Source organism: Varanus komodoensis, unplaced genomic scaffold, assembly GCF_004798865.1.
Source record: "Varanus komodoensis strain SLA01 unplaced genomic scaffold, ASM479886v1 scaffold10, whole genome shotgun sequence".
Lineage (NCBI taxonomy): Eukaryota > Metazoa > Chordata > Lepidosauria > Squamata > Varanidae > Varanus > Varanus komodoensis.
Genome location: NW_025335269.1, coordinates 7,700,200 through 7,726,589, shown reverse-complemented (window position 1 = coordinate 7,726,589; position 26,390 = coordinate 7,700,200). Strand labels below are relative to the sequence as shown.

At 40.0% G+C, this 26,390-nt stretch overlaps 1 protein-coding gene across 8 annotated transcripts in view; it reads left to right on the top strand.

The window, feature by feature from the left end:
* Positions 1 to 26,390, top strand: part of ADCY1 (adenylate cyclase 1) — a 280,351-nt gene that overhangs the window by 93,137 nt on the left and 160,824 nt on the right. For all 8 annotated transcript variants that reach the window (XR_006416963.1, XR_006416966.1, XR_006416967.1 and 5 more), the window contains exon 3: positions 23,399 to 23,517. Coding sequence is in view for 4 of the 8 variants with exons in the window: in XM_044453723.1 (XP_044309658.1) it covers positions 23,399 to 23,517 (119 nt within the window). In the remaining 4 variants the exon portion in view is untranslated. The remainder of the gene's footprint in view (positions 1 to 23,398; positions 23,518 to 26,390) is intronic.

Below are 26,390 nucleotides of genomic sequence, written 5' to 3'. Positions count from 1 at the left end.
GGATAGGAAGTGCTCCTCTAGCCCTCCTCCATGTAAGCATAAAGAGAAGAAGAAGCATATCGGGTCCGAGGATTCCTTGAAGTCCAAGCAATCCAAAAAGAAGAAACCCAATAAGCCCAAGCGTCAGCATAAGAAATACAAAAAGACACTCCGCTCGGAGCTGACTTCCATCCCAGTCTCAGTACTGACCTCGGTTCCGACTGAAGCCCTGAGCCATCAGTCCTTGATGCAGGTGACCCCTTCATCATCATCACCAAGGGTTACAACTTTGCCACATTTCAGTCCCGATACCACGGCAAGAGGCTCTATGTCCGACGGAGAGATCCGTGAATCTCCTCAACCGGGACTCGAAGAACTGCTTGTGGGATCTCCAACACCTACACCTGTGATTCACTCATTTCCGGAGGAATCTCCAAGGGCACCTCAACCCCTGCATCCCTCTTACTGCCTCCACCTTCGGCTCCGCACTGGGTTCCCCTTCCTTACGGGGAATTCGATCCTGACCACTTCGATCAACCTTACCCATGGGACTACTATCCCCCATATGGGTACTACCCACATCTGATGCCAGGTCCTCGTCACTCTACGCCACACTCCATGTTGAGAGAGGCACTGTCGACCTCCATCTCAGCACTTGTTGACCCCTCCATGTCTCCTGGAGGATCCTCGTCCAGTCCACCTTACATCTCGGACTCAGACTCAGACAATTCTAAAGAGGCATCTACATCTCCAGATGCAGTCATCTTCACCCAAGGCCCTTGGTCTCCAGGTGACTCTCAGGGAACCTTCTCTGAGTTACTCTCCTGCATGACCAAGTCTCTGGAGATCGACATTCAGCAGTGTATTGATCCCACTGATACCTTTAATAACGAAAATGATTGCCAAGATTCACTTAGATGCTGCTCGTGGAATTTTCATCACTCCATTGGGGCCCCAACAGCACTGGTTCCCCAATCTTCTCCAACTATCTTGCAACAATTTCTTTCACCTACCTCAAGTCCCTCATCTTCTCACTTGGGAACATGGTTCCATTCAACTTCCAGATCTATGGTCTCTGAACCTCACGGCTTGGCTTCTCCATTGACTATCTCTTCTACATCAGTACTGACGTTTTCCTCGGATTCGTCACACCTCTTGCCCTCGGGGTCAATGCTGGCCTCTCCATCTTTGTCTTCAACATTGTCTCCGTCCACACCAGTATTGCCTTCGACTTCAACATCGGTACCAGTGCCTTCCTCGAATCTGACAACTTTTCATCCTGACATTCAATTTATTCTCCAAGCTGGCCTATGACCGACCACACATTTCCACAGTGCAAAGTGGAAATGTTTCCCCTCCTTTGCGGCTATGCATCCTTTTCATCCTGAATCTGCCACCATTGAGAATATTCTTCACTTTTTACTCTCACTTCACCAACGAGTTCTTAAACCATCCTATGTTAAGGTGTGCATTGATGCTGTCTTACAACATAGAGGATGAATCAGAGACTCGACTGCATTCTCACATTATCTTGTCCGTTGATTTCTATGAGTTCTACAAAACCTCCACCCACCAACCCAGTCGGTAGTTCCAACCTGGAGTCTCTCTATCGTTCCTCGAGCTCTTACCAAACCCCCTTTTGAGCCACTGGCTACAACAGACCTTCATCTTCTTTCATGGAAAAGTACCTTTCTGGTAGCAGTTACTTCGACTAGATGAGCCAGTGAACTCTGTGCTCTCTGCATCGACCCTCCATACCTTAACTTCCATAAGGAAAAGGTAGTCCTTTGCACTGATCCAAGTTTCCTGCCTAAAATTGCAACTTACTTCCATCTGAACCAAGACATTGTCCTGCCAGCCTTTTTTCCGGCTCCATTGACACCAACTGAACAATCCTTACATACTTTAGATGTCCGTCAATGCTTAGCCTTCTATCAATCCCGGACCAGAGCCTTCAGAAAGTCTAAATGACTCTTCGTCAAATACTCTGAACTTGACAGGGGTCTCTCAGTCAGTTCTCAGAGACTCTCAAAGTGGATTGTTGAGACAATTCAACTAGCCTATTGTCTTTCCAAGTTTGATCAGCCTATTACTCCAAAGGGACACTCCACGAGAGGTGTTGCTGCTTCCTCAGCACCCCCCAAGCAGGGATTCTCTTACAGAGTGGCTATGTGGTTCACCCCGTGCACCTTTGTAAGGCACTACCACTTGGACTTCAGGGCTACACAAGATTGTTCCTTCAGCCAAGCCGTCCTCTGTTCAGTTCTCCATTGACGACACCGTCCTGCCTCTGGGTGTGGTAAGCTTACTAGTCACCCATAATGTGTGATGCACAGAGGCCACGATGAAGAAATGCAGGTTGCTTACCTGTCATTCTTCGAGTGGCCATCTGTGCATTCACACAACCTGCCCACCGGCCCCACTCTGTGTTGGTGACTGGGTATTTGTTACATTCGTTCATTCTGTTTTTTTATATGATAACATGTATACATACATATGTGTGTATATGCCCCTTTTTCGTATATACATATTACATGTATACTCCTCTTTTTTGTCTACTTGTCTTGCTAGCATTTTTCCTATGAGTTGAATTCCTTACCGACTCTCTCCACTTGTGGATGAACGGACAGTTTCCAACTGACTGGGGAAATGGCGGGCACTCCACCCCTTTATACTAAGTGGGGAGGGTGCTGAGTTCCCGCCCAAACCATTAAAGCTGTTTCATCTTCCCAGCAACAGGCACTGCGGAGGCACAGCATCCATAATGTGTGAATGCACAATGGCCACTCAAAGAGCGACAGTAACAGGTAAGCAACCTGCCTTTCTCCAAAAAATTAACAAAGGCTCTAACTTGCATTCGCACTATAAATTCAGCATAACTTTAAAAATGCACAGCTTTTGAAAGATGTGTTCTTTTCTTATTTGAATGAACATAAAACAGGTCGCAAACAAGAACAAAAGCAAGTCAAACTGAGTGAAATGACATGTAGAGAATTTTAGCAAGATTAACTATCCCTAGTTCTCCCTTCCTAATCCAAGTAAGTCATGTTTTATCATTGCAGAAATTGTCCTAGCTTCCCCTCAGAATTGCACCAGATCTCCTTTTCTGGTGCAGCCACAAGGAGATGTTTAGAAGCATTCACTTCTAGTTTTGATTTGCCAGAATTTTTCAAATTTTACTTATCAGGTGAAGAAAACTCTTTGATATTAATGAGAGAGCAAGATTTAATCATCTGTAGTTAAATAGAAAATGTGTTCTTTCCTTAACATTATCTATATAGTTATAACAAAAAGGGCTTCCCTTTGTGAATGTGATTGCACTGCAGTGCTTTTCTTCAGTACCCTAATCAATCAAGTGTACCATCTGAGTAGCTACATGCAGTGAGGTTTTGTCAGTGATTATACAATTGCTAACTCCTTTTTTGAAACTTGTATATTTTTAGCCCTAGTCAAGTGTCAGTCTAAAAATTCTATGTGGAATACTAAGCAGAAATAAAGTTCCTTCAAAACCCCAAGCATCAGAAAAGCATACGTTGGAAGGTTAAATGCCATGTTGCAGACTACAGAACAGCAGTTCCAAGCCCTGGGGCTCTGTACCTAGATTTTCCTGGCAGCAGCTTCTAGAACGGTGCACTTGTACCAACTGACCAATTGCCAGATCACCAAGTAGTAGCTCACCCTGTTCAAAATTTGATAAGCCATGCTTGCTGGGAGGTCATGTTACGGGAGAAGGAACAAGGAGAGAAAATGAGTGCATATGTGAAAGCCAGGGTGGTATAATGGTTAAGAGTGTGGGACTGAGATTCAAGTGTTCTGGGTTGTAGTCTTTGTTCAGCCATTGAGCCAACTAGGTAGCTTTGGGCCACCCACAGACTCTCAGCCCAACCTCCTTCACAGGGTTATTGTGGGATAAGATTGAGAGCAGCAGCAGGAGAATAACATAACCCACTTTGAGTTCTGTGTAAAAAAGAAGGGAGATATAAATCCAATAAAGCATGTGACTGAATGACTCAACACAATTTCATGGCCCCCAGGAGCTTTCTAGGTCACCAGAGGCTTGGTCATCATGTTAACCATCCCTCAAAAATAATGTTGAGCTAGGAAAAGGGTATCATTTTAGAGGCTAAGTGGACGTTTTGTCTTACTAGGAGTCTGCAATCAGTAAATTAACAGCTTGGTTCAAATGTGAAATGCAGTTCCATATCTCTGCTGCTTCTTTGCATCTTGCCCTGGCAGACTTCCCTGCCATATCTTGGATTCTAGTCATAATAATGATGTCCTTGAAACATGCTACCTCTTGTCTAAGTCTTGCTATTCTTATTGTATTAATATATATTTTTTCTTCTTATGAGGAACCCGAGGCAGCTTACTTTGTAAGATCCATTGTATCCTGACAAGAACAAACCTATGAGGTGGGGCCAGCTGAGAGTGAGAGACTGAAAGTCACCCAGTGAGCCTCATAGCTGAGTGGAGAGTCGGACCCAGATCTCCTGGGTCCAGTCCAGCACTCTACAAAACCACACTAGGTCTTCAGCATTCCTATTTTTGTCCTTCATTTCTCCTGAAGATAAGCAATAGTTTCTTCAGAGGGCCTTCCTTATTATCCCCTTTGCCTCATTTCTCTTTCTTTTTAGCCTTTTCCTTAAACTTCATTTTTCTGTCAACTTTCTTCAGATCCCTCTTTCTCAGACCACCCTCTGCCTTTCCTTCAGTCCCTGGTCTTCTTGCTCCTTAGTTTTTCTAAAAGCCCAAGATCTCTTTTCACTTCTCAATCTGCCTTTACTGAGGTTTGACTCCCAGCCAAACTGCTCATTTACCTTTCTTCACAGAAATTGGACTGCAGGCAGGTCTCTTCCTTAAAGTTCTTGAACTTCCAGTGCTACTGCCACAGCCAGGCAATCAGTGCCATTGAGTTCAAGGCCACAAGCACAATATAGTATAAATAATAATGATGGTTTCACACACAGTGACACTTTACAGAAGCAAATTCCTTAACTCAATGGAGCTTATAAATTAACACTGACAGAGGGGGAGGTAAGAGTAGCAAGGGATTAATATGCTTACATACATGGAAGATTAAAGGTGTAATCCTATGTAACTTTTGACAGAAAATTGGGGCATGCTAGGAGTTGTAGGCCTCCTTTCTGTCTAAACTTTCATAGGATTGTGTCTTAGTGGTTAAACCCAAGGCTTCGTGGAAAAGGTGAGTTTGGTGGAGGATTTGAAAGTGCTCTGTGTTTTTTAATTTCATTACTTTCTAAATATTCAGTGTTCATTTGAAATCTAGATTTATTTCTTCTTACACAAAATCTGTCTCAGATTACTGTAGAGTTAAAACAGCAAATGTTAAAAAAGTACCTTCCCTGATGATTTTGTGAATGTCATGGAACCAGGAGGGCATGGACAGGCAGAACATCTTTGTTGACATTTCAACAAACATAACCTTTAAGATGTAAAATGTTGACTTTGTGAGACAACAGGAGCAGCTGCATCTCCAACTGATATTCCCAATCTCCATGTGCTAGTCGTACTAACACAGTAAAAAGGATTTTGTGGGGGAGAGGGGGAAACCTTTGCTCATTATAAACATATTTGGAATAGCAGATACGTGTAGTTAATTTTGATAACTGCATTTTTGTACAATACTACTGAACAGAGCCAGTTTCACATGGTTAGAATAGCCCCTTAGCTACAGTGAAGACTTCAAGAAAACCTTCACTGCTGTCATAAATTGGACACATTGTTTCCAATTCATCTGGGTGAAGCTATGCCCACTGGCATCCTATGCATGGCCCATGTCATAGTTTACTCCTCTAGTCCCCTGAGGGAGGGGTCTGTCCATTCCTTTCCCCCGTGGAAGGGCTACCCTACATCAGTGGGGAGAAGGGAAGGTATGTAACTGCCCACAGCCTACAGATTCACTTTGGCATCAGTCTGTATGGACTGCAAAGTTATGTGCTGGTTAAGGAAGCCTGCCTCTGGTGGCTGAAGATGTTAGTGCAGGTTTCAACCACATTACATGGCCATCAACTGGTCTGATGAGCCTATGAATGAATGCCCTCCAAAATATCATATCCTAGACAGCGCTGCTCAAGTCCTGTAAACTCAAGGTTGTGGCTTCCTTTACGGAATTGATCAATCCCATTTTCGGTTCTTGTGAAACATCCTTACATTTGAAAAGGTTCCTTCATTGCTACTCTCCTAAGTCTCTTCTTTGTTCTTGGCTGCAGTCTCCCTTTGAATTGATTGAGCCAAGGTATACAATGTCTTTCACAATTTCAATTTCTTCATTGTCAGCATTAAAGCTGTATAACTCTTCAGTGGTTATGAGTTTTGTTTTCTTAATGTTTCGCTGCTTTACAAAAAGCAGTCCTGCTTTTATTCTTCCTTCTTTCACTTTCCTCAGAAGTTGTTTCAGTTTATTGTTGATTTTTGCCAGTAATATGGTATCATCTTTATATTTTACATTATTGGTGTATCTTCCACCAATGTTCACTCCTTCCTGATCCTGATTCAGCTTTCATTATATGTTCTGCATATAAAATGAACAGAGTGATACAATATACTTCTTTAATATTTGCAATGGTTTGATAATGGTTTTCCATTGCCTTCTTCTGCAACTACCAACAAGAATTAGCTTGAGTGTTACTGTTGCTTGTGTAAGATCCTCTACCAGTGCTGCTTTCAACTATTGCTGTTGCCTGGCTGCTGCCCTTTTGGAGTTCTCTGCCTGTGTTTCTGTTGGAAATACTCATTTGCTTTTGCTGATGTGACCATTCCTTCTGAAGAAGGTGGCTGCAACTTAGACATCTGCTGGAGTCTGCTCTTTGACCATTTCACTCTGGGGGCCCCTGCTAGCACACCAGCCTAGTGAGAGGGGTTGGCCTCCTGATGGCATTGCTCTTGGCTTCTCTGACACTCTCAAACCCCTTCAAATGTCAAGGTGTGCATCCAAGAGTAGGTTCAACCACATAGGCATATTTAAATTACTTAGAAGTAATTAATTAAAAATAACAACATTACCCCATGGTGCATACCTGTAGAGTCCCCTTAATTATGTGTGCCAAATTTCAGAAGCCATGGGTTCACAGTGCTGGACAGACAGACCTTTCTCATGTTTCTCTCTCATACCAGTCTGCAGCTTCTCTGAGGAAGAAAGCAGTATGTGTAGTCATCATTGCTGTTTCTTCTCACTGCTTTGTGTTTCAGAGAGAGAAGGTGAATAGGCAGCAACAGTGTTTCAATACAATTTATTATGGTCATCGACCAGCATACGGAGACCAGCAGCAAGGAGTGGCAGCAAATTTAGAAAGATTCAGGGACTGGCAGCAGCCCCTGACTGGAGTATGTGCCTTATTGATATTGGCCCTGAAGAGAATCTTCAGGCTCTCCGCAGTCCCTTCCTTCTCCATCTCTTTCTACTCTGTCTTTTTCGTCTACTCCTTCTTCAGCTCACCTTTCTCTTCTTCCTAGGAAACATGTTCCTGGCTTTAATCCCTTACCATGCAACACTTTTAGCTTCCTTGTTCTTAGTCTCCCCACCTCTAATCCTACTTTTGATCTCTGTCCCCCTTTTTCTAGCATGCTTCCTATTCCCTCTCAAACATGGGTGGATCAAGTATACCACCTTGGCTTTCCCTTTACTGCCCTCCATTGCCCCCACTTAAATTTGGTGATACAGCAGTAGAAGTGAAGCTGCAAAATAGCCCTCCTTTTAAATAGGGGCTGCAACAAAAGGGTTGCTTTGGTTTAAGAGTAGCCCATTTGTACCACTACTGCCAGATTTTGGTGGCAAACTGCTACATTACCCTTCTAAAAGGGGAGTGTTATTTCAGCATTTTCCCCTTTCCAGAATGTGTTACAACACATTTGGACTTGGCTTTCTATAGCTGTAATTTATATTGTATTATGCAACAAGGAGAAGGATAATTAAATCTATGAAGGTTTTCAAAAATTAGCTTTAGCAGCAGCAGTTTTAGCAGCTGCTCCTGCTGCGCCTCCTCCTCCTGTAGCCTGTCTAGGTAAGATTAACAGTTTGAGTGGTGTTGCAGCAATTTATTTTCTTTTCTTTTTAGGTTTATTTAGAATAAAACTTAGTAATACAAAGCAAAACTAAAAACAACATCAATCATCGGAAACATCAGACCTACTGGGTCAGCTTCCCACATGTTTTCTTTTTATGTTAACTTACGAACATATTTAAATCTATGCGAAGCCCCTTTTCTCTAGCCAATAAAAAGAGTCCCAAGTTTGATAGAAGTCAGTATCTTCTTTCCCCTTCAGTGACAAAGTCAATCTGTCCATTTCTGCACAGTCCAAGATCTTTTTAGGATCAGTTCATCGGTAGGTGGCTCTTCACTCTTCCAGTGTTGGGCAAATGCAATCCTCGCCGCAGTAATTACATGTAAAATCAAGTACATTTCTTGTTTACTAATATCAGCAGGTATAATGCCTAATAAGAAAAGCTAGAGATTTTTGTAACATTTCCTCAAGCCATTTATGTATTTTAATCCAATACTTTTTTGCTTTATCGCAAGTCTACCACATATGATAGAAGGTACCCAATTTATGTTTATATTTCCAACATCCATTTGACATATTTGGAAACATCTTGGCTAGTCTATTTGGCGACAAATACCATCTATAAAACATTTTATACAAGTTTTTTTTATATGAAGTTGCTAATGTTACCTTAATATTTCTCTCCCACAGCTTTTGCCATTTTTTTAATTTAATATTATATCCAAAGTTTTGTGCCCACGTTATCATAGTTTCCTTAACCTGTTTATCTTCCATTCTCCTATCTAGTAAGAAATTATATAATCTTTTAATCATTTTCTCATCCGATTAAAGCATCACCTGATCAAATGCTGTTAAGTCCTTATAAAAGCCCTACATTCTATAGTCAGTTTATTTTCCTTTTTGATGAGAACTTGAACTTCAAGTTCAATTACTTGAATCCAAGGCCTCAGTCCCAAGAGAGATTTGAATATATGTCATTCATAGTATGATGGCCTAGCAAATAACTTCACAATCCTGCAGGGAACGTGGAGTTCACATTTCTCATAAATCATAGCAACAACTGTTCTTTGCAGGGAAGAGTCTCAATTCAAAATATTGAGGGCAATGTTAGACTAGTCATTAGGTGACCCCAGACAGCTGCCTGGGAAATAAATTTGAAGAACAAATTTAAGGTTGAAGCAGTTTTGTATGCTTTTTAAACCTTAGAGCATTCTGCAATCATATGTTTAATTATATAAAAATGTTGCTTTTAAAAAGCTGTTTTTTTCTTATATCTAAATTAATTCAAGGGCCAATTGGGAGAAAAATGTCATGGGCTGAACATTCATTATACTTGGCTAGCTCACAGGTAACAGAAGTGATGCTGCTTAGTTCATGGTCAAGCCTGCCCAGTCGTTCAAAATGTAAAGTAACAGGGCACATGTGTAGTGTTCTCATACATAACTATCACCCACTAGCACTAATAAACTTTTTAAAGTTGCCCTTGATATAGCCAGTGGACATCACCCCCAAATAAAATTTTGCATTCTTCTCTGGAAATTAAGCTAAATCCCAGTGCTCCTCCTCCTCCAGTTAGTCCATTTGATCATTCTGGGGCTGATGATAGAAAGCAACTAAACCTAGTGACTAAGGCAGTTCTTCCAGAACATTGGTACTGATCATGCTTGAAAGATCTGGTATCCATTGAGAAACAGGCTAAAACAAATGGCCTATCAGTGTGGTACACCTAATAACACAGGCTCTCATTCAGGGTTAACTTGAGAACAAGAGAGAAAATATTCCTGCTCCATTACACCAGGTGTGAGCTACCATCTGCTGCATCATTAATTTGGAAATAAACAGCTGCTTATAATGCCACCTTGTGCTTGTAGCAATGATGGAAAAATCATAGAGAAACACATGCAACAGCAGCATGCCCATCTTTATGTTCTTCTGTGTAGATAGGCTAATATACTCAGTCATTTTGAGAGCTTTGTTTCTATATGCAAATCATTCATTTGCATATGGGAAGAGCATCGTGCACATTCACCATGCACAACTTGTGACCTGTTGCGTCAGATACATCCTACTTGCCATGGATTATGGATGACCTTGCATTTCTTGCCCTTTGTAGTTTTGCAATCCAGTGTACACTGCTCAAATCAGGTTGACAGCATGCAGGAAGTTGTCTTCGATTTGCAGGGTGAGGTGTTGCATGTTCTAGAGGGCTTGTATAAACAAAAACACTTTTATAGAAATTTCTACAAACATAGAAAAGCTCCTCAAAACTATAGTTACAGTCGATTGAACATCACATGTTAAAAATTTATGTCCATTTACCTAGATAAAATTCCTATAGTCTTTCCTCCATGAGACCATTGGAAATGTACGTATATTCCTGAGGATAATTGTGAAGAGAATACCAGATGCCAAAATAACTCTGTGAACCTAACTTAATTAACAAACAGAAACTTATCTTGTTGTCATTATATGGGCAAATTGTGATTTTCAGTTTCTCTTATTTTTCCAAATTAAAATTTGGTTTGTCCCAAGCTTTGGTAAATTTTACAACATCAAGGGTAGTCCACCCGGAACTTCTAGAAAAACATTTTAACAAACACTGATATGCACGTTACTCCTAATTCATGCATTCTTATACACATTTTTGCAAGTGATTGCTCTAGTCTGAGATATTTTAATGTTATTTTCACCAGTATATGCAGCTTTGTGTTCCGTTTCCTCTAAAAGATGTTTAGTACATATTTTTTCCATTGGAAAACCACATCGCAAAATTCAGAGATGTTCTTTTTGAAAGATAAATGAGTTTCATTTGGCATATTGGTTCCTTGTTGTTGTTGTTAGTCTCGCAGTCATGTCCGACCCATTGCAACCCCATGGACAACATTCCTCCAGGCCTTTCTGTCTTCCACCATCCCCTGGAGTCCACTTAAGATCACACCAACTGCTTCAGTGACTCCATCCAGCCACCTCATTCTCTGCCCTCCCCTTCTTCTTTTGCCATCTATTGTTCCCAGCATTAGGCTCTTCTCCAGGGAGTCCTTCCTTCTCATTAGGTGGCCAAAGTATTTGAGTTTCATCTTCAGGATCTGGCCTTCTAATGAGCAGTCAGGGTTGATCCCCTCTAGGACTGACCGGTTTGATCACCTTGCAGTTCAAGGGACTCTCAGGAGTCTCCTCCAGCACCACAATTCAGAGGCCTCAATTCTTTGGCACTCAGCCTTCCTTATGGTCCAACTTTCACAGCCATACATTGCAACTGGGAAAACCATAGCCTTGACTATACTCACTTTTGTTGGCAGGGTGATGTCTCTGCTTTTTAGTATGCTGTCTAGATTTGCCATAGCTTTCCTCCCCAGGAGCAAGTGTCTTTTAATTTCTTGGCTGCAGTCACCATCTGCAGTGATCTTGGAGCCCAGGAAAATAAAATCTGTCACTACCTCCATTTCTTCCCCATCTATTTGCCAGGAAGTGAGAGGACAGGATGCCATGACCTTAGTCTGCTTAATGTTGAGTTTCAAGCGAAGTTTTGCGCTCTCCTCCTTCACCCGCATCAAGAGGCTCTTTAGTTCCTCTTCACTTTCTGCCATGAGAGTGGTATCATCTGCCTACCTGAGGTTGTTGATATTTCTCCCAGCAATCTTAATTCCAACTGGTGATTCATCTAGCCCCGCCTTTCTCATGATGTGCTCTGAATAAAATTTAAATAGGCAGGGCGACAGTATACAGCCTTGCCGAACTCCTTTCTCAATTTTGAACCAATCAGTGGTTCTGTGCTCAGTTCTCACTGTTGCTTCTTGACCCGCATATAGGTTTCTCAAGAGACAAATAAGATGGTCTGGTACTCCCATCTCTTTAAGAACTTGCCACAATTTGTTGTGATCCACACAATCAAAGGCTTTAGCATAGTCAATGAAGCAGAAGTAGATGTTTTTCTGGAACTCCCTAGCTTTCTCCATGATCCAGCGTATGTTAGCAATTTGATCTCTAGTTTTTCTTCCTCTTCAAAATCCTGCCTGTACTTCTGGTAGTTCTCGTTTCACATATTAATGGAGCCTAGCTTGTAGGATTTTGAGCATAACTTTGCTAGCATGTGGAATGAGTGCAATGTTGTGGTAGTTTGAACATTCTTTGGCATTGCCCTTCTTTGTGATCAAATGTGAACTGACCTTTTCCAATCCTGTGGCTACTGTTGGGTTTTCCAAGTTTGCAGGCAAATTGAGTGTAGCACTTCTACTGCATTGTCTTTTAAGAGTTTGAATAACTCGGCTGGAGTACTGTCACCTCCACTAGCTTTGTTGTTGCTCAGTCTTCCTAAGGCCCATTTGACTTCATATTCCAGGATGTCTGGCTTGAGGTCAGTGACCACTCCATTGTGGTTATCTTGGACGTTAAGCTCTTTCTTGTATAGTTCGTCTGTGTAATCTTGCTACCTCTTCTTAATCTCTTCTGCCTCTGTTAGGTCCCTGCCATTTTGGTCCTTTATCATGCCCATCTTTGCATGAAATGTTCCCTTCATATCTCCAATTTTCTTGAAGTGATCTCTGGCCCTCCCTATTCTATTGTTTCCTTCTATTTCTTTGCACTGTTCATTTAAGAAGGTATTCTTATCTCTTCTAGCTATTCTCTGGAATTCTGCATTCAGTTGGGTGTATCTTTCCTTTTCTCCCTTGCCTTTTGCTTCCCCATGAACATGGTGGGCATGTTGTGAGTGGTCAGACTAGATGGCCCAGGAGGCCCCTTCTGACTCGCTCTGTTTCTATGTTCCTAATGTTTCCATTCTTTCCTCAGCTATTTGTAAAGCTTCCTCAGACAGCCATTTTGTTTTCTTGCATTTCGTTTTCTCTGGGATGGTTTTAGTTGCTGCCTCTTGTACAGTGTTGCAAACCTCCATCCATAGTTCTTCAGGCATTCTGTCTATCAGATCTAATTCCTTAAATCTATTTGTCACCTCTACTGTATATTCATCAGGGATATGATTTAGGTCATACCTGAGTGGCCTGGTGCTTTTCCCTACTTTCTTCAATTTAAGCCTAAATTTTGCAACAAGAAGCTCATGATCTGAGCCACAGTCAGCTCCTGGTCTAGTTTTTACTGACTGGATAGAGCTTCTCCATCTTTGGCTGCAGAACACATAGTCAATCTGATTTCTGTGTTGACCGTCTAGTGATGTCAATGTGTAGAGTCGTCTCTTGGGTTGTTGGAAAAGAGTGTTTACTATGACCATCGTATTCTCTTGACAAAATTCTGCCAGCCTCTGCCCTGCTTCATTTTGTACTCCAAGGCCAAACTTGCCTGTTATTCCGGTTATCTTTTGGCTTCCTACTTTAGCATTCCAATCCCCCATGATGACAAGGACATCATTTGTTGGTGTTATTTGTAGAAGGTGTTGTAGTCCTTCATAGAACTGGTCAACTTCAGCCTCTTCGGGGCCAGTGATTGGGGCATAGATGTGGACTACTGTGATGTTGAATGGTTTGCCTTGGATTCAAACTGAGATCATTCTGTCATTTTGGAGATTGTATCCCAGAACTGCTTTTCCTACTGTTTTATTGACTATAAAGGCTACTCCATTTCTTCTGAGGGATTCTTGCCCGCAGTAGTATACCTGATGGTCATCTGAATTAAATTCACCCATTCATGTCCATTTTAGTTCACTGATTCCTGAGATGTCGATGTTCAGTCTTGTCATCTCTTGTTTGACCACATCCAGCTTGCCTTGATTCATGGATCTTACATTCCAGGTTCCTATGGAGTATAGATCTTTGCAGCATCGGACTTTCCTTTCACCATCAGATATATCAGCAACTGAGTGTCCTTTTGGCTTTGACCCAGTTGCTTCCTTCTTTCTGGTGCTACTGATACTAGCCCTCTGCTCTTCCCCAGTAGCACATTGGACACCTTCCAACTTGAGGGGCTCATCTTCCGGCATGATATCTTTTTGCCTTTTGGTACTGTCCATAGGGTTTTCATTTAGTGAGTTGCCATTTCCATCTCCAGTGGATCATGTTTTGTCAGAGCTCTCTGCAATGACCTGTCCGTCTTGGGTGCCCCTGCACGGCATAACTTATAGCTTCATTGAGCTACGCAAGCCCCTTCACCACAACAAGGCAGTGATCCATGAAGAAGGTATTGTTTTTTGAGTGAAAAATTAGGTATGGTCAAATTAAAATGTGAACCAAATATATCCCTCATCCTTAGACCTGGCCATGGAGTGGAGATTGCATAAATGATTCACTAATATATTATTGGAGTTATCTCTTCATTTGAAGCAACATCCCCCAGAGGCTATCAAGAGTTCTTCCACAAGTTACCCTGAAATCTGTGTTATTTGGAGTTAAATTAACTTCATCTCCTAATCTGATTTATTTATAGAAGCTCAGGAATACTCAAACACCTGCTTCTTATCAGTCGATATTAGCCATGTGTAGCTTACCAAATGAAGATTAGAACCTTTAATTAGAGGGCAGTCTGGCAGCAACACGTCACATCCACTCAGTATGAGAAGATCTTAATGGTATATGATTCCTGATAGCCCTTATCTGTGTGAGCTTCATATAAATTATAGGTATCTGCTCAAGGGTTTGTAAGTATCAATGGCCAAATTTGCTCCTGTTTTAGTGAACAGCTGATGCCAATGACTAGCCATACAATCCTAAACATATCTACTTGGAACAAAGTCCCATTCAGAGGGGTTTACTCTCAGGTAAGTGCATAAGATTGCATTCTTACACTCTGATATGTCACCGCTGGCCTTCAACCAGCCCCCCCCCCCAAAACCCAAAAATATTATTGGAAAAATGACATATATGGCAGTGCTTTGGACTGTATGTAATCATTTTTTACATCTAGCTCATCACCTCACTTCCCTGGAGGTATACGTGCATGAGGAGATTACACAAGAACTGCTGTGCTAAATGCATTTGCAGATCATTATCACTGGAATCACCACAAAGCAACATGATTTAGAACTGCAGCTGGGACTGGGACATGGTGGTAGCAAAACATGCATACAAAACCCCAGTTCTTACTTGATTACCTTAATACACAATACATGTGTGTCTCACCAGATTGAAAGAACACACACATTTCTGTCTGATTGATTTAATTGGCTTTAATGACCTGGATGTTTCATACAGCTTTTCATTTAATAATGCTGCCAGTGTATATCTTGCTGTAGTTTTAACTATTACTAAATGAGAAATTGCTTTTATGTTGTTGTTTTAATTTATCAGGTGGATCAGTGCTTATGGCTAGAGCAGGTCCACTAAAACAGTGGGACAAGTAATTCCTGACAAATTTAAGCTGCATAGATTTAAGTGAAAATTCTCTTTAAAAAATCAAGTGAACTTTTTTCCTTTAATTAATGTAATACATATCTTCCCCTTTTAATTAGATCATTTTACCCATTAACTAAAATGCATTTCAGCAATTCTATTTTTGTAGGATCAGTTTAGATATTCTAGTCCAGAAATGTAGATATAATCCTTTCAAATCTATTTATGTTTTCTAAAGCAACAGAAAGAGGGAAGGGATTATCCAGTTCTTCAAGCTTTACAATTAAATAAATAATGATTTATTTGAATTCCCATCAACATTCTGAGGAGGTTCTTGTGACTCTGATTCAATATTTTAAACATCACTGTACTATTTTTTAATCACACTTTTGGTTGAAAGAGCTGAAAGGTAAATTGCAATATATATTGCAGCTTCTTGTTGTGTTTGAATATTTCAATTCTATATATTTAATTTTGTTTTGTAGCTCAGTCAGCTTATGTATAATATTTTGTTGCTCTTTTCTTGGAAGAGCAGCATTAGAGGATTCTCCTTGAAAGTAACCAACTGAAAAGTAGTAGGTAGATAAAATTGGAAAGACTGCCCCTATATATGAGCATACTCAGCAAATGCAGCAAGCAAGGAATCTTAACCTTAAGGAAGATGCTGTGGTACTATGGCTTAATTTTATTTGCTGTGCTAAAATTCTTCAAACTTTCAGATTTCAACCTAGTACACAGGCCTGTATTTTAATACACTTCAGCTGCTTACACTCTCCCATTCTCCTTTTATAGGCTGTATATATAATAATTAGCAACTTCCAACACTTCGTTAATGATCTTCATTTATTACGTATGCCCTTTTTGTTTTCTTTATTTTATTAACTTTATTTTTTAAATTCATAAAAGAAAAAGTCTTGCTCTTCCTATTAGCTGCAAGACTTTTTGCCAATCAAATAATACACCCAACTCTGAAAGATTTATGTACTGAGTTTCTATGTAAGTTCAGTTTGTTCCAATAGAAATGTATGAGAATTCTGTTTGGGGCTCAGTTAAAAACAAATCAGATTTTTCCAGTTCAGCCTTCTTGAGTTCATTCCATTGCCCTTGCTGGCATTGACTTGATTTGTACTGAGTTAAGCCAGTATATGGATTTCCAGATTTGTTAAAGGAGGCGATCTGTGCATTTGGAGGATGGAAGTTAGAGCCTGAAATGTGTGTAAATTGTAATTTGCTCAAGTTGTGTTAAAAATCTTAAGTCTTTTGCAAGTGCACATCTGTCCTTGTACAGGGGGTCCAAAATAAGAAGCCTTGACTGGTCAGTGTGCTGGGAAGTATCTGCTGTCAAAGTGTTGTAAATGACAGCTAAGGATATTGAACAGAAGAGTCTGCAGATAGGTTAACTTTCTTCTTTGCACAAGCTTGACAACGGTCACATGGTAAGTTATAAAATAAAAGCCACAAGAAGATCTTTGCTAATGAAAGGGGGTGGAATATACCTGACTACCTCTGCAGCAAGATCCTCTAGTTTTGGTTGTTTGGACATGACAGGTTTTTTGATAGAGCTAGGAACATATGTAGCCCCAAAATCTGTGTAAGTCCCCACCCAAATACAAAAACCAAAACCCAGACAACCTAACAAACAAAATATATTTTAAAGAGATGCTTTTGTTTTGACATTTGTTAAAGCAGTGTGCTTTTGTAAATGGGGTAGCATACACATTTGCAAATACCTGCAGCCTTAAGGAGAGGGAAAGGTGAAGAGCACTGAGGATCATGAGCTCTAAGACAAACCAACACCACCACCCCCAGCAACTAAAGGATCTCACCACAAAGGGAGCACTACACATGCTAGTGGAAACAGTCTCTTGGCTATTGTGCAATAGCACAATTACAAATGTAGGAAAATGCATTTTCTTTCACCTTCAGAAATAACATCCTATTTTCTCCATGCTAAAAGCTCCAGAAAAATGCTCTTAAAACAAAAGTGAAACTGGAGAATCACAGTTTCATCTAAAGATTCCATAAACAGCCATGAGTTGTCCTGAGTGCTCAATAATCGCCTTATGTAGAAAAGCTTTTTGTAAGGGTCTATTGATCCATAACATTTCCTCCTCCTTGTCCTCCTCCTTTTTTATAGAGAGAGGCCTTTTCATTTCTACATTTTCAAAATACCAAAAAAGAAGCCATCCCTTTTTAGATTAAATAATCCAGCATCATCAAGGAGGGGATATATTCCATTTCAAAAGTTAACAATAGCCTCAGTGTCAAACTTTCCTGTGATGTATTTAAATGTATAAACTGGATAAGAAGGAACAATAAAATCTTAGATGTTGCTTAACCCCCAGGTGAGCAGAATGTACTGAAGCCATACTATATTGCATAGCTTCAGTATTAAACTGTTAACTTTTGCATCTGTTTTTGCATCAGTACAATTTGTTTGTTACAAGTAGCTAACTTTTTCCTTCCTATATTTGGGATGATCCTAAATTAAACATATGCTGTTCACTGTGTAATTTACTGTTCAGATATTTCAGTTTGTTCACTATGTCATGTAGATGTTCACATATGATTTACATAGTCTTGACTAATTAACACATTCCCCATAGATCTCATTTTATCTATTATGTGGAATTTAGTTATCCACACTTGATGTCACAATAATATTTAGCCACTCACATATTGTACCATAGATTCAAGATATGTTGAATCCAAATATAAGTCAAAACAATTTTGACGTAGACTACACATTTGAATGAACATCCATTTAAAATAAAATGTTGATCCAGTCTCCTCTCTTAGAAATGGATAGTGCTGCAATATCGTCTCTGTTGGAACATCTGAGTTCTTGCTACTTCTTTTTGCACTGGGTTTATTATTAATTCAGGCTGTCCTGTAGGTACTCCCAACTTCTGATATACGATGGGTGGCAACAAGAGAGAGGCCTTCCCAGGAGTGGCACCCTGTTTGTTGAAGGTTGTCCTCCAAAAGACCTCTCTGGCACTTATATTATTATCCTCTTGGTGCCAGCCAGGCAAAGATACATTCTCCCAAGTTTTTAAACACGTTTTCCTTTTATAATGTTATATTTCACTTGTATGTTTTATTCTGTTTTTGTAAACTCTCACGCTGAATGGTTATATCTATAATGTTTAATAAAGAATACAATTTTAATAAATATCAGGGAACTGTACAGATTCTGTTTAAGCACCCAGGACTGTCATGTCAATTGGATAGGCTGCTATTCCAGAGCCAGTAGAGTTTCAGCAAGGAAGGTGATGTCACAAAGCTGAAGAAATCCTACAGCTTTGTTGCTGTGTGATTATTGTAGGATTCAAGTGGTAAACTAACTACCTATCTCCTCATTAGGACTATGATGAATATTTGGAACTAAATATTTTCAGCCTAAAAGAGAAGTTTTGGTGCTCTCCAAATTCTTAATAAATGCTTAATTCTTTCACAGTAATTTGAAGTGTCTTCCTTTTGAAATAATTTTCTTTTCTGACGTTGGCAGGGCTTGTCATGTAACCTCTTCCTTTCTTTCTGGAGGATACCTTTTTTGAAGGCTCTATGGTCTTTTTTAAGAGCATGGAGGGAAAATACTTAGTTTGGAGCCCCATTCACTTACTGGGAAGGAAATAGTAGAAACATGGATGAATTTCTGTGGGGCTTGGGAGCATAGGTAAAAAACTTTCATACACCCCTTTTAAGTTCTCTGAAAACAAAAGAAAAACTTTTTTTTCACCTTAAACAATCTTCAGTAAAAAGAAATCTCCTTGAACCTTACAAGTTCTTTGCTTTTATAGCAAATTTATAATAATGTCCTGAAATTCTGCCATCTTGTGGATATTGAAGGAAAATCAAGCATCTATGTATAGCAGTTATTTTCTCAATCCTACATATATGAGGTGTGTTCAGAAAGTAATGAGAATATGTTAAAAATTCTTTTCTTGAAAAATTTTACATTATCTCCTTCAAAGTATGCACCTTGTGAGTATACACAAAGCTTCCAGTGATTTTTCCATTCTTCCTAGTATCCCTGAAAGTCTTCAGGTGGAATGGCATTCAGAGCCTGCATAGTGGCTCTTTGGACGTTATCCACACTACCAAAATGGTGGCCTTTCAAACCATTCTTCCTCTTTGGGAGTGTGATAAAGTTGCAAGGAGCCAAGTCAGGACTGTAGGGTGGATGGGGAAGCACCGTGATGTGTTTTTCAGCCAAAACCCCTTTTCTGTTCCTTTTTTTTTTATGAAAAGGGGCGTCCTGATCATTGTTCATCTTCAACACCTTCTCGTCCTTCCTTGAAGGCCTTATGCCATCGGTACAATTGTGCAGATGGTAGCACAGCTTCTCCATAAACTTTCCTCACCATTCCCAAAGTTCCTGATGCACTTTTACCCAATTTCACAAAAAAATTTATCGCACATCACTGTTCAAACTCATTTGCATTTTTCTTAATACAAGAAATTATTTTTAATAATAAATTATTTTTCTCCCAAGTTTTTAAACACATTTTCCTTTTATAATGTTATATTTTGCTTGTATGTAATAATAATAATAAATTATTATTTTTCTTAATTTCTTTTCTTAAGAAATACAGGTTACTCACCTATAACTGATGTTCTTTGAGTGGCCATCTGTGCATTCAACACAACCCACCCACCGACCCCACCAGTGTTGGTGACTGGGTATTTGTTTAATTCATTTACTCTGCTAATGTCTATGCATATATATATATTGTATACATGTTTTGTTGTCTTCAGGTATACATATTATATGTATCCTTCCTTTCTCTATTTGTTTGTTTCATTAGTATTGTTGTCTATATGAGTTGATTTCATTACCAACTCTCTCCACTTGGGGGCGAACGGGCATTCTCCAGCTGACTGGGGAAAGGCGGGGCACTCTGCCCCTTTATGCTAGGAGTGGGGAGGGTGCGGAGTTCCTGCCAAAAGCCATTAAAAGCTGTTCAATTTCCTGGCAACAGGCACTGCGCAGGCACAGCACCCATAATGTGTGATGTACAGATGGCTACTCGAAGAACATCAGTTACACGTGAGTAACCTGCCTTTTTTTCTGCTAGGGCCTCTCCAAAATGCCCCCTTTAAAGATCTCTGTAAGGTTATCTGAGGCTGCTTTTGTGACCCAAGAAAGCATGCACCATGGTTCTTTCCATGGTGACTGCAAAGGGTACAGGGAAAGAGTGAATCTTTAAAACCCTTCAGGAAAGGGAACCCAAAACATCTTACTGACCATAGGGATGCTTTTCACAGACAAGATTGCTCTCTGCAAGGTTTAGCCTCTAACAATAATAAAGCACTCTTCAACAAATAACAATGGGTTTTTAAAAGTAGTCTCTTGTCTCCTCTTGACTCAAAGGATGCACTGTTATGAACCCAATCCTTCAAGGACACACTTTGGTATTTTAACTCAAAACACACCAAATCAGTGAGACTCTTTTATTGCCACAAATCTCATGACAAAAATCTTATGGCTATAGTCTTAAAAAATCAACTGATGACAGTTAGCTATAGGTTCCATAAGTACTTTTACAGCAATTCAAAGCTAATACCTACAGATATGTCAGATAATTTTTTAACTTGGTTCCATTGTGATAATTACAGCTCAGAGTACAGGACAAGGGACTCACTGATTTCTCAGGTAAATCTTCCCATGCAGTCAAACCGAGGGTTCTAGAAAAAGACCTGAAAAAATCCACACATGCAAAGGATTAAACCAACCTCAGAATCTTCATTGGAACCTCTTCATTACATGGATCAAACCTTTTCACATGCAAGAGTCAGATCAGGTGTCAAACTTAGTCCAGAGCAATCCCTCATGCCCAAAGCTTCAACAATCTAATGCCACTTTGGGAACGCCATGCTACATGCAAAACTGAGAGAAGAGTTGAGGCTTCTAAGCACATTCCTTGAATCCTGAGAAGTGAGGGAACTTAACAGGGTTCTCTCTAAAGTGGCCCTTATGCCTTTGTGTTATCCACAGCTGAGGAAGTGAGGGCAGTCGGGGCCACATGACCACCTCCCAAAAAATGCATGAGGATTCTAGGGTGCTTTTCACATGTGCACACACACTTTTTTAAAGAGTGAAAAAATAGTGGTAGACTATAACATCATGGTTTGGCATGTACACTGTTTGCATGCAGACAAGGGCCCATGCTAAATTTCAATATTGTAGCTCCCTGTTAACTATTGTTATCTTTTTTATGGTGGGGTGAACGTATCCTTTGCAGTAGAAGCCTTGGTGGGGGGCTGATGGTGCTCTTATTTTCCTAATTGTGGATACCACAGAGACTCTTTTCTAAAAAGTCAGTGCCACAACTGTGGCTCAGCGGACAACTCAGTGCAGACAGGCAGGGAAATAGGCAAACTGGCAAGTTCTGGGGAAAAAAAAAAACAGTAATGCTAAATAGTTAAGGCAAAGCTAGACTATTTTCCAAGCCAAGACTCAGACCTGGCTTGGAAGCATTGCTAGCTAAGGCTGGAAGAACCAGTGAGCTCACGGGATAGAACCCCTTCTGGCTTCTACAGTGTAGCCTTAGGTGGGTCAAGTGGCACCATCATGTCAAAGAAGTAGTTCCTGGTTCAAATCCCAGCAAGTCTGTGTAGGTGTCGTTCCTTCCCAGGCATTTCAACTGTCTCCATAAAATAACTCCCATTTGCAGAACTCAGGTTGTCCTCTTTATTGAGATCAGTTACTATTTGGGGAGTACAATGTCATTTTGAAAATATTGAAGAATTCCCAGTTCTTAGCAACATTATTCTGTTAAAATAAAAAGCAACAGATGGTAAAGGGGGAGGGCAGTGGGTACTGATGTTTAAAACAGCAGTATGGTATTACATGTCACTGTGATAGTAGAGTGTTACTTAGTGCTCAGTATTACTATATTGGTTGTCGTTAATGTTCAGCTGATTTAAGATTGGGTAGATAAATTAATAAGAGCTCCATCTTATTGTTTAATAACCTGCCTCACTAGGTGCAACAAAGGAGCACATGATTAAGTTCCTAAGCATTAGGCACAAAAGAAAGTAATTGATCTTCACATACAAATGTTACAAGTACCACAATGAGATATTATTAGCATTATGATGGTAATAGTTATAAGGGCAATTATCTGTTCTGGGAATTCTGTTTCTTACTGCAGAGTGCTTTTGGATGTACAAAGGAATCAAGATAATATGGCTGTAACTCAGTAATGTATGAGTAGCTGGGTCCGACTATTGGTTCTGCAAGGCAAACACATACCAGGGCAGTTCATGCCAGCAGCAGCAATGGGAAAACTCCAGCTGTGTTTGCAATATTTATTTGTTGAAAGATCATTTATGTCTCTTACATATGGTAAATGTCACACACTTGAAGAACGTTGCCATTAACTGGTAAATTTTATGATTTTAGAAAGCTTAGCGGGAAATACTAGAAATATTTGTTTATTGAAGCTTGTGTTTGGAATTTATTTTCATGGCATGATAAATATATTTTACTAATAATGAGAAAGGGTTGGGACATTGCTGAACAGAGCACTTTGAGAAATTTTTGTAAACATGAGAATTTTATGGCATTTCCATCTGTGTCCCTTCAAATCTTACTTATAAGTGAATTCTTAAGAATTATCCATACATGTTAATGTTCCATAAGATTTTTGATATACTTTATTGAATTTTACCAATCACATTTAGGTAATTCTCAGTATTCATCAGTTTATTTCTTGGGTTTGGGACATTCACTACATGTTTACATTCTTTATAACATATATAAATTTAAATAAACATAAGGAGAAGTGCATCCTCAGAGCAAGGCTAGTGAAAGAATAATATTTCAAGTTCTTTGGACACAGCCTCAGATTCCTAGGATACAGTAATAGACCACACCCCAGATGGAGCTGAGACATATTAAATTCATGAATGCCAGCCTCAACCATTTAAGAGACTGAGTAAGTCAGAGCCTGAGATTTTTTTTCCAATGGGATTCCTTTCTTAATTTTCAGGATAAAATTTTTCAGAACAGAAATTAGGTCAGGTGAACTATTCTAGTTTAACAGCAGTATTGAAGAGAGAGAGAGAAAAGACATCCCCAAACATCTATGTCATGTGTTTGTTTTTACTTTCAGGAGCGACTCCTGATGAGCCTTTTGCCCAGGAATGTTGCCATGGAAATGAAGGAAGATTTTCTAAAGCCACCTGAAAGGATTTTCCATAAGATTTACATTCAGAGGCATGATAATGTTAGGTAAGATGGATGTGAGGGTGCAGTATAAGTTAAATCATATTAATGTTTAATATATACATATAGTGATATGTGCAGTGGTTGCTCGTTCTGCTGAGAATGTATCCATGCAAAGGGCAGGGTGGTGGTTTTGTCCATGGTTTATTGTATGGAGTAAAGCAATAACTGACTGCACACATCAAAACAGAGATGAGGTAAAGGTGTGCCCCTCTGAAGATAGGTAAGCCTCCTACCTCTGTGCTGGCCCTCTAGTTGGCTAGCCTTTCTGTCCCAACACCTCATGGGGTGAAGGATGGAACCACACTCATCTGGCTCCTCTCCCAAGCCTCCTCCTGGTACTTGCAAATTCCCTGGTTCTGCCTGAACACCGGCAGATGGCAGTCCTGAGATAAGTTTTTCCTCCTCCACTATCTCTATGTCTGCAGGCCTCCTTTTCCCAGGTCTCACTGTCCTCACCCTAAGACTTGGTGTCACCCAGGTCCTGAAAGACACACCAAGAACAATGGCCTCTTTTATTCCCTCATGAGTGCAGCATGTGCTTGTGTTTCCTAGCAAGTGGTATACAGAGGAATGCTACCTCTGATACTGGAGATAATACATACTCATCATGACTGCTAGCCATTCATAACCTTATCCTCCATGCTTTACAGGATATTTCTTAAAGTAGCCCAGAAACTGGATCTCATTTGTCATTTGAAATCAAAAGCAGCTTCATGCCATGCCAAGCACCACTTTCAGACAGCTGGTTGCACTGCCCATTGTTTTGTTTTTAGAATTCCCTTGTTTTGGTGGCCATGGTAAATGCTTCCAAAACATAACCAAACTGTATAATGCAGAGCCTGTTTTCCAGATTTCACCATTTTTGACAAGCCAAAATTACATTGACATAGTATTTTCTCATATATGAAGGCACATAAAGCATTTCTGTCTTTGCATAATCAAATTGGCCCTTGTTTTAATCTGGTAGGTAGTGATAATAATATGCACCACTTACATAGGCATCAAAGTACCCATCTATTTTCTATGTTTAGTGTTGATCTCAGTATAAAAATAATCAGATTCTGAACTAAATTTAATTATTCTTTGATCTTCATAGAACTGTGCTTCTTTCTTCCTTTGTGCCTTCCCAAGCTATTTTAATGAAGGCTATCCCAGGTCATTTTCATGCAATTTTATTTTATGGGTAAATGGAACTCCCAATTAGAATTAATTGCAGCTGTTGTTTCCTTTCCAAACAATGAACCCTCTCAATGATTTGTTTCTTGAAGTCTTTGAACCCAAACCCATGATCCTTTGTGGGGCATCTGTGCATCACTTACATGTAAAAGGCACAGAGCAAAGAACTCTTATAATCACTTCTGCTCCCAGTACTTAAGCTATGAAAAGCATGAAAGCCTCTAAGCACTGTATCAAAAGAGAAAGATCAAGGAGCTCAAAGCTGACATGAAGCTTGGAAGGAAAATAATTGCCCAAGAAGATATGGTATTTTCTTAGGCTGGAGCATGTGTATATTTCGATATAATTCTGAATGTGTGGGGTGGATATCTTTCAGAAAGTTTTACTTAAAATGATACACATTAAAACAAATTTGGATTGAAAACATCAGACTTTGGAAACTTGCCAAGAAAAAGATCACATTAGTTCTCCATTTCTAAAAAGAGGGGAGCTTGAATTAAATCAAATCAGTTGTGTAGAAGTAGAAGGCCTTCTGCACATGGTTAGAGTCTTTCTAAAGTAATGACATTACATATTCCAGGATTTAGTTTTGTTATTGCAAATAGTACCTTGGGCTGATATAATTTATATGACCTTTTGGAACTCCTTTCCCCTTCCCACACACATGTGGGTTTCTGCTTGAGATAATTGATCTTCTAGAGTAGGAGATAGGAGGTTTAGGTAGAAAAATAGTTTGTACAGGAAAATATGGATGCAGCTGTTGGTCCTTTGTTCCTAAAATGCAGATGTGGTGATATAGAAAACATTCTCTGCTGATTTTGCCTGTTATATTGGTGCAAAATAATCATATACCCTGTTAGAAAAAGTTGCTAACTGTAGCTTTAAGCCAAATGTAGTTTACTTGGAAATAAGTAAAATGCACCCTTTTAGGTTTTGTTGTTAGATTTTTTTTCATTTTCCAATGTAACACAGACTAAAAGGTAAATTAAAGACATTACGTCCAGTCATGCCTGACTCTAGGGGGCGGTGCTCATCTCCATTTCCTAGCCAAGGGAGCCAGCGTTTGTCCGCAGTCAGTCTCCGTGGTCATGTGGCTGGCATGACGAAAAACCGAAATGCACGGAATGCTGTTACCTGCCCACCAAAGTGTACCTTTTTATCTACTTGCATTTGCGTGCTTTCGAACTGCAAGGTTGGCAGGAGCTGGGACGGAGCAACAGGAACTCACCTAACACAGATTATAAACCTACTATTTATTGCCTTTTTACTGATTCTGATTCCAGAGCCTGACATACCAAAATTAAGAAGGCAGAGCTTTTCTTAGTGTAGAATCATGTATAGAATTTCACTTACTACATGCCCAGCAACTGTTAATCACATAGATGCATGGTCAATAAAGAAATGCTGGCAGCTCTTAAGAGTAAGCCCCATTACTTCTGAATCAACAGGATACCAACTGAGAATAACACTTCATGCATTTAATGGGGTAGAATCTAATCCACAATAGCAAATGCCATGAGAAATGTCTTAAAGGATCAATTCTGTGAATGTCTAGTCAAAGAAAACGCCTACAAGTCCCAGCATGCTTCAGCCAGTAGGACTGGGAGACCTTTGGGAGGTAGGGAAGAGATGCCTCAGGACTCCTGCTATCCTCCATCATTTGATGGGCACATGGGGACCCAAAAGTAAGAAGCCACAGA